Raw genomic sequence first — 16,099 nt, forward strand, 5'->3', positions numbered from 1 at the left:
CATTCATGATGTGCAACTGGTCCGCATCCATTCTCTTTTATTTTTAATTTAAAGAAATGGCATATTTACCTGGGAAAGACTCTACTTCAGGCTGTAGACATGGTTCAAGTGTTGGAGAGACACCGGATCCATTGATGGGACTGGACAATGCTTCCAGTTCTGCAAAAAGAGCCACAGTAGAGCCTGAAGGTGGATCTGTCTTTTTGCTTGTAGGTGGCACCTCTGGAGTCCACTGCACGACAAACAGAAAATGAGTTACACAGTGTAAAAGCTTTTGTGGGTCTGCAAAAAGAACAAAAGAGCAAAAGTGCCTGGGGGACCCCTGGAGTTTACTATATGAAAGGCGGAACGATAGAAGACTTTCCAGAACTGCAACACCTTGTTTATAGCAACAGTACCCTGCTTCAATATGTTTGTGTTACATATAAAAACTGCAATTTGTATTAAAAACATTTACTGTATAGCAGCTGCACCTTATATCTGCACATAGTGCAGCATACATAAAAAATACAAAATAGTTAATATTTCATAGATAGACATAACATTGGGTGCAGTAGGATTCTGAACTGTTACTGAACCAACATTTGATTGTGAGGATGGGAAGGCTTTAGCTGTAAGAACATGAAACAGCAACACAGACTACCACTAAACTACTAGTGTTTCATAGCAGGTCAACCCAGGACTAATCATTTACAGCATTATGATCAGCCGGTCTCAGTTTTCTAAAATATAATTTGTATTCTAAATATGCATGATCCTGGAGGGTATGTACTTTGTCATCTTGAAGAGCAACTGCGTAATAAACTGCAGGGTCTTTAAATGTGACAGGAAGTTTCAAAATCTAGAATGGACATGGTCCATGGAATTAGTGATGGGAAGCAAGGTCTTTTACTTCACTTTCATCTCAGGTTGAGTATGAAGACAAAAATAAAACTGATGGCTGGGAGCCCATGTTATATATTTTGTTGGTCATACGTGTTGTTGGCTGAACTAAACGTGCATTTTTTTTTTCTTTAAATCTAGAAACACACCACAATAGAAAATATAACATGTACTAAAAATGTTAATCTATTCTGTGATCAAATGTCTGGCATGCTGCCTCCCTGTTGGGAGAGGATTAATTGGAGCCCCCTAGTGGACAACTCTAGGCTCTACCACTCAGGGAGATTGCTGGGTGGGTGGTTGGGTGGTGGTTGAATCAGCTGGCTCCTGTTTATCACTTCCTGTTGGGAGTGTGGGTATATCAGATCACCTAGGATAGAGAGGCCAACTCCTCCAAAACCTGAAAAAAAAACAAGCACCTCATTCAACACATATTCAATTTTCCTTGTTTTACCTTAAAGGGAATTGAGCAGAGTAGCTTGTCATCAAAGAGCTGCAGCTGGCTGGAACGCTCCCAGGTGAACCGGATATCATGTGCGATCAGCTTCCACAGTAAGTCAAGTACCTAGGGGATAAATCAGGCACAGTCTCACAGCACATTCCATATCCTCTGGAAAAAAATACAGTCAAAGATCACCCCTGTAGATGAACAAAATAATGAGGCACATCCACACTGGGAGAGGTGACCTCAGTGACTGCCACTCAAATGCATGTACTGGCAAAATCAGTACTATATGGACTATGTAAATATTGAAATAATAATTGAAAGACAACATAAACAAATCTGTAATGCTCTGTGCTTTCAGTGATGTGTGGATTCGATATACAGGATCCTATCACAAAGCCTAACCTATTTGTCATGAAAAAGTTGTTAAAGAAACCAATCATTTTTTAACTGGGACCTGCAACCTTTAAAGTCCACAATCCCTAAATAAATCTAATTTCTAAGCAACACACATCAAACAGTTATTCTGGATAAATGGTCACATCTCTTACCAGTTAATGTAAATATATGCATTGTTGTCAATAGAAATCAACTTGAATAAGCAGCCACCTGGTTTAGGACCAAGTAATTTCGGTTTCTCTGTATTTTAAAGCAACTTTCGGACAGCCACTTGAAACTTTCGCTGCATGCCTACTTCCAAACCTGACTGTAACATTAACACATGGAATAGTAAGCCCTGAATGGAAGGTTAAATAAACAAAGCAAATTAGATTACATACACATTCATAGTTTCTCCTGGCAACTGCACGGCAATTGATGCTGTCATTTTCAGAGATGATTTTGGCTTTCTTTAGTTCTTCCACAAACCATTCTACTCTGGTAATGACCTGTTGAAGAGTCAGTCCGTCCATACTTTGCATTCTTCTCAGTGACTTCCCAGTAAAACCTTAAATCAATCATTTAAACTGGTGAAAATTTGCTGCTAAATGTAATATAAATGCTGTTTAGTTTTTATAATCTGGTAATACATGTTATATACACTGCTGTGCAAAAGTCTTAGACATGTTGCATTTTTCTACTCTGATGCATTAGGAGCATCACCAATTTGCTCAAAGCCTCTACTAGTGTTTTCTACTATTATAACAAACTTGACTTGCATAAAGAAGGAAAAACATTGAGTGAAATGGCTTGCATCACACGATTTTCAAGGTGTGATATCTTAAGAGTAATCAGCAAGTACAGAGAAACATCATGACAAACCCAGGACTGGAAGACCCACAGAGCTGTCTAACAAGGATGAACAATACTTGAAGATAATATCCTTAAAGAATACAAAGAAGAAAAGCGTTGAATTGACAGCAGAACTGGCAGAAGGCACAATGGTAAGCACTGTATCTGGACCATATCTTAGAAAATCAATAGTACCTTTTTATTTATTTTTTTAACAACAGAATGCCCATTATATTATATATATATATATATATATATATATATATATATATATATATATATATATATATATATATATATATATATACACACACACACACACACACACACTACAGCTTGACAAGTCCAGGTGAAGTCGTCCCCAAATAATTTTCTTTGCAATCATTATCATGGTACGTGAAGTGACTGAATTGTAACTTACTTTCTAAAAGGGCTTTTAAATGTGTGCCGATGAAGAGATCCTTTAACACATTGTTGACCTGATGGTCCGATGCCAACAGACGCACATTAGCCCAGGCTGTGAAGCCAGGTACCTGTGATTGGTTATACATCTTTTAAAGAGTTCCGTCCTGATGCAATACCTTTTTTTTTTTTTTTTAAACAGGACACTGTCAATGTCATCTGGAAAACAGTACAAAGAAAAAAGTTTTTTTTTTTTTTTTTTTTTTTAGATGAAATACAGGATACAACATTTTGAAAGCAACACATTCATTAAGTTAACATGGCTAATGCTAACTGGAAAATTGCACATGAATAATTTCAGAAGTAAAGACCACTGTAAAGCAAATCCATCTTCATGTACCCATTTTGCATATAACTGTGATAACTGTGAGGGATTTCTCTTACTTTGCTTTACACTTAAGTGTTTAACCATAACTGTAAATTGAATTCTTGATTGCAGATATCAACGGTTTAATAACTTCCAAAATCCCCTTTATTACAATAGCTTTGTACAATAGTTTTCAGTTATTCGCGATGACTAACCGTCCTCACCATGATTTCTCTATCCTTTTCATATACATCTTGGAAGATTCAACTCCACAACACTGGGAATGTTACTGAAGCTAGAGTATTGCTTTAAAGTACTGTTGGAAAGCGGAGTAGGGAAATTAAGTGTAAAATGTTAAAAAGTAATTCTAAAGAGCAACATAAACCAGGAAGCAGAAGTCACGACCTTGTCCTTAACAACAATATTTAGCCAACAAAAGTTAACAAATGCAATAGGAAAATATTATTTCCCAACACAGCATGTACGTTATTTCAAAGCACATAAGAACAATTTACACTGTACACTATTCTAAGCAATTGATAACATCTTTCAGTTTACCAAACACGAGTTGACACAAATACTGACATATTTTTAAAAGCATATTTAAAAACAAGCAGAAGGTGGCTTAAGTTGAACGTACCTGGAAATGTTTAAGCTAACAGAGACGCTGTAAAATCCACTTCGAAGCTGCTTGCACAGGTAATCGGACCGAAATTCCATCTCGACGTTCCTTTTTTTAACTAAGTGAGCTGCTCCATACCTCCACTCTGTGGAGACTCCGTAGCAGTACCAAGAATTGCATTTAATGAAATGTACGAAACTTTTTTTGTTAAACTACTTTCTACAAAACTACACCGAGTTATTGTCGATACTTCTTTGCCAGTCGCAGGCCATTTTGTGTGCACGGCTATTATTGGTAAAAACGGTTTCTAGCTTCACAGCAGTCTAAACAAATGATTTATTTTTTGTTTGCTGTTTCCATAGCAACTTTTCCAGGGGATGAATTCCTTCTACACAGTACAACAGCGCCTTGGCAATATAGTTAAGAAAACAGTTGTGGTGTACTTTTTTTCTTTTCTTTGAACAGGTACAGTAATGTGCCTGTTAAAACAATTAGGGTTTCCAACGATCGTAGTTATACACAGATACAAATTGCAGTATAAAAATAAAACCACCGTAGCTGTGTATTGTATTCTTCAGAGATTTACAGCTGCAATGAAACTGACTGGATTGAGTTCAAGGACACTATTGACAACTTCGCTAAGGTGACGTCATTGTCCACTTTTTTTTTTTTTTTTTTCTGAGAACGAATCAACATAGGAGCTGTAGCCTGGTACAGCTTGAACTGTGAAGCACAGTTGCAAATGTGCAAAAACAAAACAAAAAGTATTGAAAACAACATTTTATCCAAACAGAAACACACTACTTTAATGCAATAACGACCGTTATTTACTTCTTTTTTTTAAATAGAAGAATAAAGAAATAAAAAATACAGTGGCTTGCGATAGTACTGACCACCCCCCTTGGCATTTTTCCTATTTTGTTGCCTTACAACCTGGAATTAAAATTGATTTTTTGGGGGTTTGTATCATTTGATTTACACAACATGCCTACCACTTTGAAGATGCAAAATATTTTTTATTGTGAAACAAACAAGAAATAAGACAAAAAAAACAGAAAACTTGAGCGTGCATAAGTATTCACCCTCCCCAAAGTAATACTTTGAGAGCCACCTTTTGCAGCAATTACAGCTGCAAGTCTCTTGGGCTATGTATCTATAAGCTTGGCACATCTAGCCACTGGGACTTTTGCCCATTCTTCAAGGCAAAACTGCTCCAGCTCCTTCAAGTTGGATGGGTTCTGCTGGTGTACAGCAATCTTTAAATCATACCACAGATTCTCAATTGAATTGAGGTCTGGGCTTTGACTAGGCCATTCCAAGACATATAAATGTTTCCCCTTAAACCACTCGAGTGTTGCTTTAGCAGTATGCTTAGGGTCATTCTCCTGCTGGAAGGTGAACCTCCGTCCCAGTCTCAAATCTCTGGAAGACTGAAACAGGTCTCCCTCAAGAATTTCCCTGTATTTAGCGCTATCCATCATTCCTTCAATTCTGACCAGTTTCCCAGTCCCTGCCGATGAAAAACATCTCCACAGCATGCTGCCACCACCATGCTTCACTGTGGGGGTGGTGTTCTCGGGGTGACGAGAGGTGTTGGGTTTGCGCCAGACATAACGTTTTCCTTGATGGCCAAAAAGCTCAATTTTAGTCTCATCTGACCAGAGTACCTTCTTCCATATGTTTTGGGAGTCCCCTACATGCCTTTTGGCGAACACCAAACGTGTTTGCTTATTTTTTCTTTAAGCAATGGTTTTTTTCTGGTCACTCTTCCGTAAAGCCCAGCTCTGTGTACGGCTTAAAGTGGTCCTATGGACAGATACTCCAGTCTCCGCTGTGGAGCTTTGCAGCTCCTTCAGGGTTATCTTTGGTCTCTTTGTTGCCTCTCTGATTAATGCCCTCCTTGCCTGGTCCATAAGTTTTGGTGGGCGGCTCTCTCTTGCCAGGTTTGTTGTGGTGCCATATTCTTTCCATTTTTTAATAATGGCTTTAATGGCGTTCTGTGGGATGTTCAAAGTTTCGTTTTTTTTTTTTTTTATAACCCAACCCTAATCTGTACTTCACCACAACTTTGTCCCTGACCTGTTTGGAGAGCTCCTTGCTTAGTGGTGTTGCAGACTCTGGGGCCTTTCAGAACAGGTGTATATATACTGAGAGCATGTGACAGATCATGTGACACTTAGATTTCATACAGGTGGACTTTATTTAACTGATTATGTGACTTCTGAAGGTAATTGGTTGCAGCAGATCTTATTTAGAGGCTTAATAGCAAAGGGGGTGAATACATATGCACGCACCACTTTTCTGTTATTTATTTTTTAGAATTTTTTGAAACAAGTTATTTTTTTCATTTCACTTCACCAATTTGGACTATTTTGTGTATGTCCATTACATGAAATCCAAATAAAAATCAATTTTAATTCCAGGTTGTAAGGCAACAAAATAGGAAAAATGCCAAAGGGGGGTCAATACTTTCACAAGCCACTGTAAATCTAAAATAAACAAGTGTGATTTGCGTGATGATGACATGAACAATTAATCAAACGATTACATTCAGGAATTGCACAGCAATAAAGCATTTCCGCAGTACTCCATTTCCATCCATATTCACTAATATTATGAAATTGTTCAAAATCAACAAAAATACATCTTACAAAACAGTGCATGCATAATTTTTTTTTCTTTCTGTTTACAATACACATTTTCTGTTTTTCAGTGTACAGAAAAATAAAAAGTTTTAATCTCTACAACATACACACCAGCAACATTGGTTTTCTGTTCAACAATGCTTTATCAAGTGAAAGTCTATTGCCCTTATTCAGATTCCATATTTTAACTGAATTGCTGGTTAAAATTTGCTTGCCGCATAAATTCTCCCAATCTGTGTCTGAAAACCTAATCTGATAATCAGGGAAACTGCCCCACCCCCACATTTACAAACATGTTTAGTTGGAACCAGAAGGGAAGTAGGTACATTTGGAAATCTTGTGATGTAGGACTACTACAAAACAGTAAACAATACATTGCCACTTCTTTCTTATACTGGAAGCCATTTGTTAAGTTATACCATCAAGTACAGTACATCACAGTCTATTGTTCACTGTGCAAAATAAGCAGCTTAAACAATTAAGATCAGCATCCAGGAATAAATGAAACTATTTAAAATGCAGCATGACAGCCAACACATTAATCTTCTGGCAAAATGAAGCTTACAGTTGGGAATTAAAAAGGAAATGAACAATTTAAGATTACAAACCTCATGTTACAAATGATCAATTTCATACAAAACATCTGCACGATCTCCTTGTGAAAATAAACCATAATTACTATAAATTAAATAGTACCGTACACTCTCTATATGGTGGTCTCCCGGCAAGCACCATAAACCGACTGCAGCTAGTTGGGAATGCTGCTGCCAGGATCCTTACCTACGGTGGCCCTGAATTGCAAAACACAACAACAAATTGGAAAACAAAACAGCAAATTAAAAAAACACAACGACAAACTGAAAAACAAAATAGCAAATCAGAAAACAAAATAGCAAATCCGAAAACACAAACGACAAACTGAAAAACAAAATAGCAAATCAGAAAACACAACGACAAATCAGAAAACAAAATAGCAACTCAGAAAACACGACAAACTGAAAAAACAAAATAGCAAATGAGTAAACACAACCACAAATTAGAAAACAAATTAACAAATGAGAAAATAAAACATTAACTCTAAACCAGAAAGGGAGGGGAGATAGGCAAAGGTGTTCCACGTCACTGATTGGAGGAACAACATGTCAATCACGGCTGCAGAACTCTGGGCGGAAGCTCTTAGAAACTAACCGTGGTAAGTCACTTTTTTCTTGTTTGAATTTTAATAATCTTTTGTATTCGTTTATTTCACACTCGTTTTATTAATGTAAGGACTAATAAAAACATTAAAATTCGAACAAGAAAAAGTGACTTACCACGACTAGTTTCCAAGTGCTTCCGCCCAGAGTTCTCCAGCGGTGATTGACATGTTGTTCCTCCAATCAGTGACGTGGAACACCTTTGCCTATCTCCCCTCCCTTTCTGGTTTAGAGTTAATGTTTTGTTTTCTCATTTGTTAATTTGTTCTCTAATTTGTCGTTGTGTTTTCTCATTTGCTATTTTGTTTTCCAATGTGTTGTTGTGTTTTGCACTTCAGGGCCACCGTACTTACCAGTTGTACAAAACGTAATCACATCACCCCCCTATCTTGGCCAGCTGCACTGGCTACCTGTAAAGTTCAGGATTATTTTCAAAACTCACCTGCTCACCTACAATGCCCTTCATCACACAGGTCCCGAGTACCTCCTCAACCTGCTGACTAGCTATGTCCCTGCCCGCAAGCTGAGGTCCTCCGACTCTGGCTTACTTGTTATCCCCAAGCAAAAGCGCACCACACTTGGACAACGCTCATTTAGCTTCATGGCTCCGACTCTTTGGCATTCTCTCCCAGCTTTGGTTCGTGATGCTCCGACCGTAGCTCGCTTTAAATCAACTCTCAAAACCCACCTGTTCTCTCTTGCTTTCCATGCTCCTTAAGCCTAATATCTGTTATTAGCTGCTACTATTTCACCTATTGTTACTATCATGTTTTCTGCACTTTCTACTGTATTGTACTATTTCATGTATTATGCACTTCCCACTGTATATCATGTATTATGCATTTCTCTATTTGAAGTATTATGGATGTTCTTGTATTTATTGCATCTTGTAAAGCGCTTTGTGATGGTGGTCCACTATGAAAGGCGCTATATAAAATAAAGATTGATTGAATGAGGACTTGCAGTGCTAGAAACCATCCTTATGTCCTAAAACAATGGTCTAAAGCAAGTTAATTATTTTTTTTTTTTTTTTTTTTTTTTTTTAAACTAAACACTGTCCAATTACTTTTAGCAGTACTCAATTTGTGATACTGTACTTCACAATACAAGACGAGGATCTCCTTTCATTCTTCTTCTGCTGTTCCTCATTCTTTATCATTTCTTCCTTTGCCAGGTACAAGTGGTTCAGGTGCTCAGGGTAACTGTCTGTGTACTGCACCTCTGGTTGGGGGTTTGCTCTCCTTTCCTTGCGCAGCAGCTTCTTGTACTCGTACTGAACCTTCTGTTTTCTATGGAACGCAAAGCCCTGTCCTGAGCAGAACATTGAGGCATTAAAGATACAACTCAGAATGACATCATGATTTCCTCACACACTGCTGAAGTGAAATTGACCAGGCACCATATCTCAAATTTTATTAACCAAAAGATCTTCAAAACTGGAATGACTGGGGACAAGTGACGCTGCTACTAGCGCTATTATTAAAATAAATAAATAAATAAATAATGTAATTATGTGTGCAATCCCATAGATAGACTGCGCGAGGGAGCTAAGGTTTAGTGTCTGTAGTCAGAGAAATACAAGTCAGGCATTATTTGATCGAGGCACACTGTTAAAACATTTTTATTTTGAACTCGCTCAATTGCTTCCATCGCCCAACACGTGTCATATGTCTCGGTTGAACTGAAGCGTACACTTACCGGTGAGATTAGCGACAGTACACTCCTGTTTAACTGTTGCTGTTTGCACACGTGTAATAAACGCTACCACGAAGCAGCAGCAGCAGACAGTACAAGTTAACACACACATTCTTTCACGCTGCCAACAAACGCTTTATCTGGTGGTGGGATTTGCGTTTCGTTTTCATGGTAGCTGTGGAAGGAAGCTGTCCTTTCTTTATAAGTATAGTGGGCAGGAAATGCTGCCTTTTTGGTGTTTTCTAATTGGGCTGTTGATGCCATATTCCAGATAACTACTCAACAAAACACGTTTATAACCCAGTCACTTCAAACATAGCCAAAAAAAATAGCCTAATTGTTTGTTTTAACTGAGAGAAAGCTTATTATTAACACTTAGGCCTATGTGCCTAAAAAATGAAAAGCTTTCATAAGACAAGATACCGTATATAAATTAGACAAAAACTACAAACCCCAGTACCGCTCATCCACACGTCACTGTCAACAAATGCGTATGGAAGCACTGAAGGGAGAAATCAACATTCATATTAGCAACCGAATTACAGCGTGATCCCTTTATTGAAATACTAATGCGGGTACTGTATCCCAAACAATATTGCAAACATGAAAACAGTTTAATCTTTTAAAGTTACGCCGCAAATCTAATTACATTTTCAACCCGCGACTCCTTAATATTTCCCGCAGCTGTGTGGCAACACTAGCCCACGCCGTCCTTCAGCACTCGCAGGTTTTTTTGCGTCATCACATTTGATTTAGTTCAGACATTACGCATGCGTGCAGAGTCCAGGGAGACATATTTGTTGTGGCAAAATGCACACATGTTGGTGGGAATTGGGACGACCGTGAGGCAAACGCATTTCGGTATTACTAACATGATTTCTAAGAGGGCATCATTAAAAAAAAAAAAAAAAAAAAATCAGCATACTGTTACTCGGGCTTGGTTGTATTCGCCGTTTCATGGAAGCCGCAGCTTTAGAAGTTTTCTGCATAAGGTAAACTGCATTTAAACATGTTGTCATCGTTAATAGGTGATAGCTGTATCGAAACTGTGAGAAATAAACTGGATGCTGTTAAAAGATTTCTCAGTGTCGGGATGAGAATATCAAACGCTCACACTGTCGATTTTTATACCGAGGATGTTTGGAGTGAGTTTGTGGCTGTCACACCTGAAAGCGTCTTGGCGGTAATCACAGGCTGCAACCAGCAGACGGCGCCACTGCCAGTAGACTACGTGGCCTGCACAGGTCAGGACTTTTCTCAGACCAGAGGGTTGTGGTTATATTTAAAATACCAAAGATGAAAAACTCAGTGCTGATAGAACATTATCATTCTAAATTGAATGTGCTTTCAACGCAAACAAGAGTAGCATCCCGGCATGTTTATTAAGGAAAGGCCCGCTCTGAGCCCAGACAGAAACCCCTAACATTACAGCACGTAAGATCATCTTGCAAGGCTTTTCTAGACAACATTGTACGCCAATCCGAGGGATATTTCATATTTGACAACAGTCAAAGTAAGGAATATTGAAAGTGAATGATACCACAAATGCTTTATATTGCAAATTTGTTTTGTGCATATGGTCATACATTAGCTAATACTATATATTATGTTAATTATTGTTATTTTTATTTAAACGGAAAGCAGCCTGTGTTCCTGTGGTTTTGGCGATGACTCTGTGAAGTTAATGGATGTGGCCAGCTTTCTTCAGGCAGCGAAAGCGCACTCCCTGCCACATCTTCAGGTGTGCACGTCTCTGGAGGATTTACTGCAAGGACTACAAGGACGGGGACGGGAAAGCACAGGTAGTGACATGTCCCGTCTGTGCATCACTTACATTTTCACACATGTCTGGAGAAGCCACCCATAACATCATAAAACTCAATGAGAATTATAAGAAGACACTGAGAAACCTAGTAAACTAAGTCAGAGTAGTTCCTCATGAGGATTAACATTCAGCATATAGAGACGCGCTTATTCATCTGAGATTTATTGAAAATATCTGAATTTTGGGGTCTATGGCTGCATTTCTGTCTGCTGGTCAAACATTTTTACATGGAAATTTAGGTGTAGAGCATGGGTATGTTTCATTGTAGGAGGCTGTGTGTTCCAATGGTTAAAGAAACAAGCTTGCAACCAGCAGGTTCCCCGGTTCAAATCCTAGCTCATCCACTGACTCATTTTGTGGCCCCCAGCAAGTCACTTAACCTTCTTGTGCTCCATCTTTGGGGTGAGACGTTGTTGTAAGTGACTGTGCAGCTGATGCACAGTTCACACACCCTAGTCTTGTATCTTGTAAAATGCTTTGTGATAGTGATCCACTATGAAAAGCTCTATATGATGATGATTATTATTATAATGCTGATAGCTCTGATTTTGGATTTACTGTGTGACAAGGGATGTTTTCAGAACAAAGCTTCCGTTTTAAGTTCTCAAGCTGTATGAAAGCAGTGTATAAAATGCACCTAAGATATAAACAGAAACAGTATTGTAAGAGAAATTAAAGGAACAGACCAGTAAGTATTAAGTAACAAGAAAACAGAATGGCAAGTTTAAGGGCTGTTTGCATGATCAACACGCTCTTGAAAATGCCCAAACTGCATTTTAATGTTGGCAAGTTAGGTGCATCAGCTGTGTGGAGTCCTCTATTTAAAGGATATCAAGCCAAACTGTACAGTGCTCAGAGTGAGAGGTTTCTAATGGAGAATTTGTCAAAGTTGGTAAAGCACAGTGATGCATGGCCTGGTATGGTGATGGAAGCTAGGCATTAGGTTTTATACTATTTGAAGACTCAATATTTTTTCTCTCCTTTGCATGCCAGTGTCTGTTATACATATTGTTGAGATGCGCTGTTATTTGCACGATTGGAGCAGCTCAGAGGTTGTTGAAAGCTGTTGTAGTACATGTTAAAGCCTGCTCCTTGTTTATAGAAGCTGCATACAGAGACCAAAATACATTGGTCTAAAATGCCTGTATTTTTATAAATGTATTTGAAATATTGCAATTTTCCCTTTTTAACCATGACTAAGTTGCTAGTTGAGCCAAAACAACAGCACATCTTTGGCAATAAACATAACTTTTACCATCCTTTCTAGATAAAGCCCTGGGAACAGACGACTTTATGAATGACAAGAAATCCCATGAAGTTAGTCATGTCAGAACTGGTACCAAGTTTAGCCAAGTACTGCAATATACAGCAGGTAAGTGTTTTATACTGTCATCTACTTGCTTCTGATAAGCCATGTGTCAAGATTCCACATACCTTTCACATATCAACACTCATTTAAAAAGAACAGAGAAATGTTTCACTGATTAAGTACTCAGACACTTTATGTTCTGTAGTTATGAATTCTTAGAGAAAAGGTCTTTTATTTTGCTAAACCTCTATGTAGGTAACATTGATAGTTTGTGCACAGCACCAACAGATTCTGGTCTGTAAACCTGAAGAGTATATGTATTCACTACATCATTATTTCAGCAAGTTTTCTTCCCCCTTACCTTCTTTAGGTGATAGACCTTGGGTCTGGCAAAGGCTACCTGTGCTCCTTTCTGTCGATGGAGTACAGCCTGAAGGTTTATGGGATAGACTCATCAAGCACCAACACCCACAGTGCCAATGAGAGGAACAGGATATTGAAGAGGTATTTGAAAGCCTACCAAAGGACAAGAGAGACAGTGATAGAGGAAACTGTATCATAGATACAGGAAAACCACAGAAGCATGATTGTGGCTGGTCTGACTCCCTGTGAAGAGGTACAAGAGCTGTCAGCCCTCATGGAAAAAGCTGCTGTAGATGGACCTGCTAGTTCACTGGACTCCTCAGAGCATACTGTTAAAGTGGGAGGGGAGAACATTACTGGAGCACAGTTGGAAACGGAGGACTTGGAAGCAGGTGGCAGCCCATTTTTTGGTATCTTGTCAAGTGAAGTAGTGGAATTACCTACCCCACGGAAAAACCCAGCAGAACTGAGCATCGAGGAGGAAGCAAGAGAATTTAAAGAGAAAGTCCAAAACCAGAAGTGACAGCAGCTTGTATTCACCGCTGACCTCCTACGTTACAGCGAAAACAGAACTCCAGATCATCATACTAGACATGGAGGTTGTAACGGCTTGTGTGAAGTTTAAATACTATATCTGTTGTGTTGTCTGCAGTGTGTGTGTGTGTAATATATATATACACAAAACATTAGGAACACCTTCCTAATATTGAGTTGCACCCCCATTTTGCCCTCAGAATAGCCTCAGTTCGTCAGGGCATGGACTCTACAAGGTGTCGAAAGCGTTCCACAGGGATGCTGGCCCATGTTGACTCCAATGCTTCCCACAGTTGTGTCAAGTTGGCTGGTAGTGGATCTCTACTCCAAATAGCTCGTTCCATCTCATCCCACAGATGCTCAATTGGATTGAGATCTGGTGACTGGGCAGGCCACTGCAGTAAGCTGAATTCATTGTCATGTTCGTGGAACCATTCCTGGACAAGCCTAGCCTTGTGGCATGGGGCATTATCCTGCAGAAAATATCCATTAGCAGATGGATACACTGCTGCCATGAAGGGATGCACCTAATTGGCAATGATGTTTAGATATCCTGTGGCATTCAAACGTTGCTCCACTTTTATCAAGGGGCCTAATGTGTGCCGTGAAAACACACCCCACAACATCAAACCACCACCATCAGCCTGCAATGTTGACACACGGCATGATGGATGCATGTACTCATGTGGTCTTCACCATACCTCATCGGACCAGGCAATGTTTTTCCAATCCTCCAGTGTCCAGTGTTTTTGTTCCTTAGCCCACTGCAACCACAGTTTCTTGTGTTTTCCTGAAAGAAGTGGAACTCTGTTAGGTCGTCTGCTGCCATACCCCATTCGTGTCAAGGTACTACAAGTTGTGCATTCTTTTATGGGTCTTTTGGCACCAATGTTGTACTGGACTGTCAGTTGACTAACTGTAGCCCATCTGTTCCTCTGCACAATTCGCATAAGCCTCCTTTGGCTTCTTTCATCAATGAACCGTTTTCAACCACTGGCCTGCCGTTGGCTAGATGTCCTTTGGGTGGTGGACCATCCTTGATACACACGGGAAACTGCTGAGTGTGAAAAACCCAGTTCTTAACACACTCAAACCGGCACGCGTGGGACCTACTACCATACCCCGTTCAAAAGGAACTTAAATCTTTTGTCTTGCCCATTTACCCTCTGAATGGCACACATACACAATCCATGTCTCAATTGTGTCAAGGTTTAAAAATCCTTTGTTAACCTGTCTCCCCTTCATCTACACTGATTGAAGTGGATTTAGCAGGTTACATAAATAAGGGATCATAGCTTTCACCTGGATTCACCTAGTCAGTCTATTTCATGGAAAGAGCAGGTGTTCCTAATGTTTTGTACACTTAGTGTGTGTGTATATATATATATATATATATATATATATATATATATATATATATATATATATATATATATATATATAATGTACACACACACACACACGCAGTGCTTATACAAAGTCTACACCCCCTTGAACTTTTTTCACATTTTGTTGTGTCAGTGCCTCAGAGTTTTATGAATTTAAATGAGGATTTTTTTCCCACTTATCTACACACCATACTCCACACTGTTAAGGGGAAAAAGGTTTTATTGAGAAAAAATATAAATATTAAAAGTACAAAACTGAAAGATGATAATTGGATAAGTCTCCACGCCCTGAGTTAATACTTGGTGGAAACACCTTTGGCAGCAATTACAGCCATGAGTCTATTTGAATAAGTCTCTACCAGCTTTGCACATCTGGACACTGCAATTTGAGTCTGTTGGGATAGGTCACTACCAACTTTGCACACCTAGAGTTGGCAATATTTGACCATTCTTTTTTACCGAACTGTTCAAGCTTTGTCAAGTTTTTTGTGGAGTGTTGATGGACAGTAATCTTCAAGTCATGCTACAGATTTTTTATTGGAATTATGCTGGGGCTCTGACTGCGCCACTCAAGGACATTTACCTTTTTGTTCTTTAGCCACTGCAGTGTAGCTTTGGCTGTGTGCTTTGGGTTGTTGTCGTGTTGAAAGGTGAACTTCCGTCCCAGTTTCAGCTTTGCTCCATTCATTTCACAAGTGCTCCAGTCCCTGCCAATGAGAAAGATCCCCATAACATGATGCTGCCACCACTGTGCTTCACAGTAGGGATGGCGTTCTTTGGGTGATGCAATATGTTGGGTTTGCATCAAGCATAACACTTATGTTGCATTTAGTCCAAAAAGTTCAATTTTAGTTTCGTCAGACACTTATCCAACCAGGCTATTTCAGTTTTTATTTTTAATTAATTTGCTGCAAATTTCTAGAATATTTTTTTTCACTTAAGTTATGGGGTAGGATGTGTAGGCTATGACAACAAAAGGTGAACATTTTGAAAGGGGTGTAGACTTCCTATAGGCACTGTGTTTATATGTATATATAAACTTGCTGAAGGATCATTTTACAGTATGTGCCTGTTCTGTGGCACTACTGAATGAAATATAGCTGTTTTCATTGATCTTTGTTTCTGTTAAAGTAGGAATCTGATTAATTTTAAGAGTATACAACATAACATGTACATGCTTGAAATATCCAGCTAAG

General features: G+C 38.9%; 1 protein-coding gene and 1 pseudogene across 1 annotated transcript in view; one reads left to right on the forward strand and one right to left on the reverse strand.

The window, feature by feature from the left end:
* The window catches only part of LOC121318997, a 43,137-nt gene extending 39,203 nt beyond the window's left edge, over nucleotides 1-3,934 (reverse strand). The window contains exons 1-4 of the mRNA XM_041256234.1: nucleotides 2,979-3,934; nucleotides 2,107-2,273; nucleotides 1,337-1,447; nucleotides 70-232 (exon numbers count right to left, since the gene is read on the reverse strand). Of these exons, the coding sequence (XP_041112168.1) occupies nucleotides 70-232; nucleotides 1,337-1,447; nucleotides 2,107-2,273; nucleotides 2,979-3,108 (571 nt within the window). The 5' untranslated portion in view covers nucleotides 3,109-3,934. The remainder of the gene's footprint in view (nucleotides 1-69; nucleotides 233-1,336; nucleotides 1,448-2,106; nucleotides 2,274-2,978) is intronic.
* A 6,168-nt stretch (nucleotides 3,935-10,102) lies between these two features.
* On the forward strand, nucleotides 10,103-13,180 carry LOC121318061 (annotated as a pseudogene).
* Nucleotides 13,181-16,099: the final 2,919 nt, after the last annotated feature.

Source organism: Polyodon spathula, chromosome 7 (assembly GCF_017654505.1).
Source record: "Polyodon spathula isolate WHYD16114869_AA chromosome 7, ASM1765450v1, whole genome shotgun sequence".
In the NCBI taxonomy this organism is placed as follows: Eukaryota; Metazoa; Chordata; class Actinopteri; order Acipenseriformes; family Polyodontidae; genus Polyodon; species Polyodon spathula.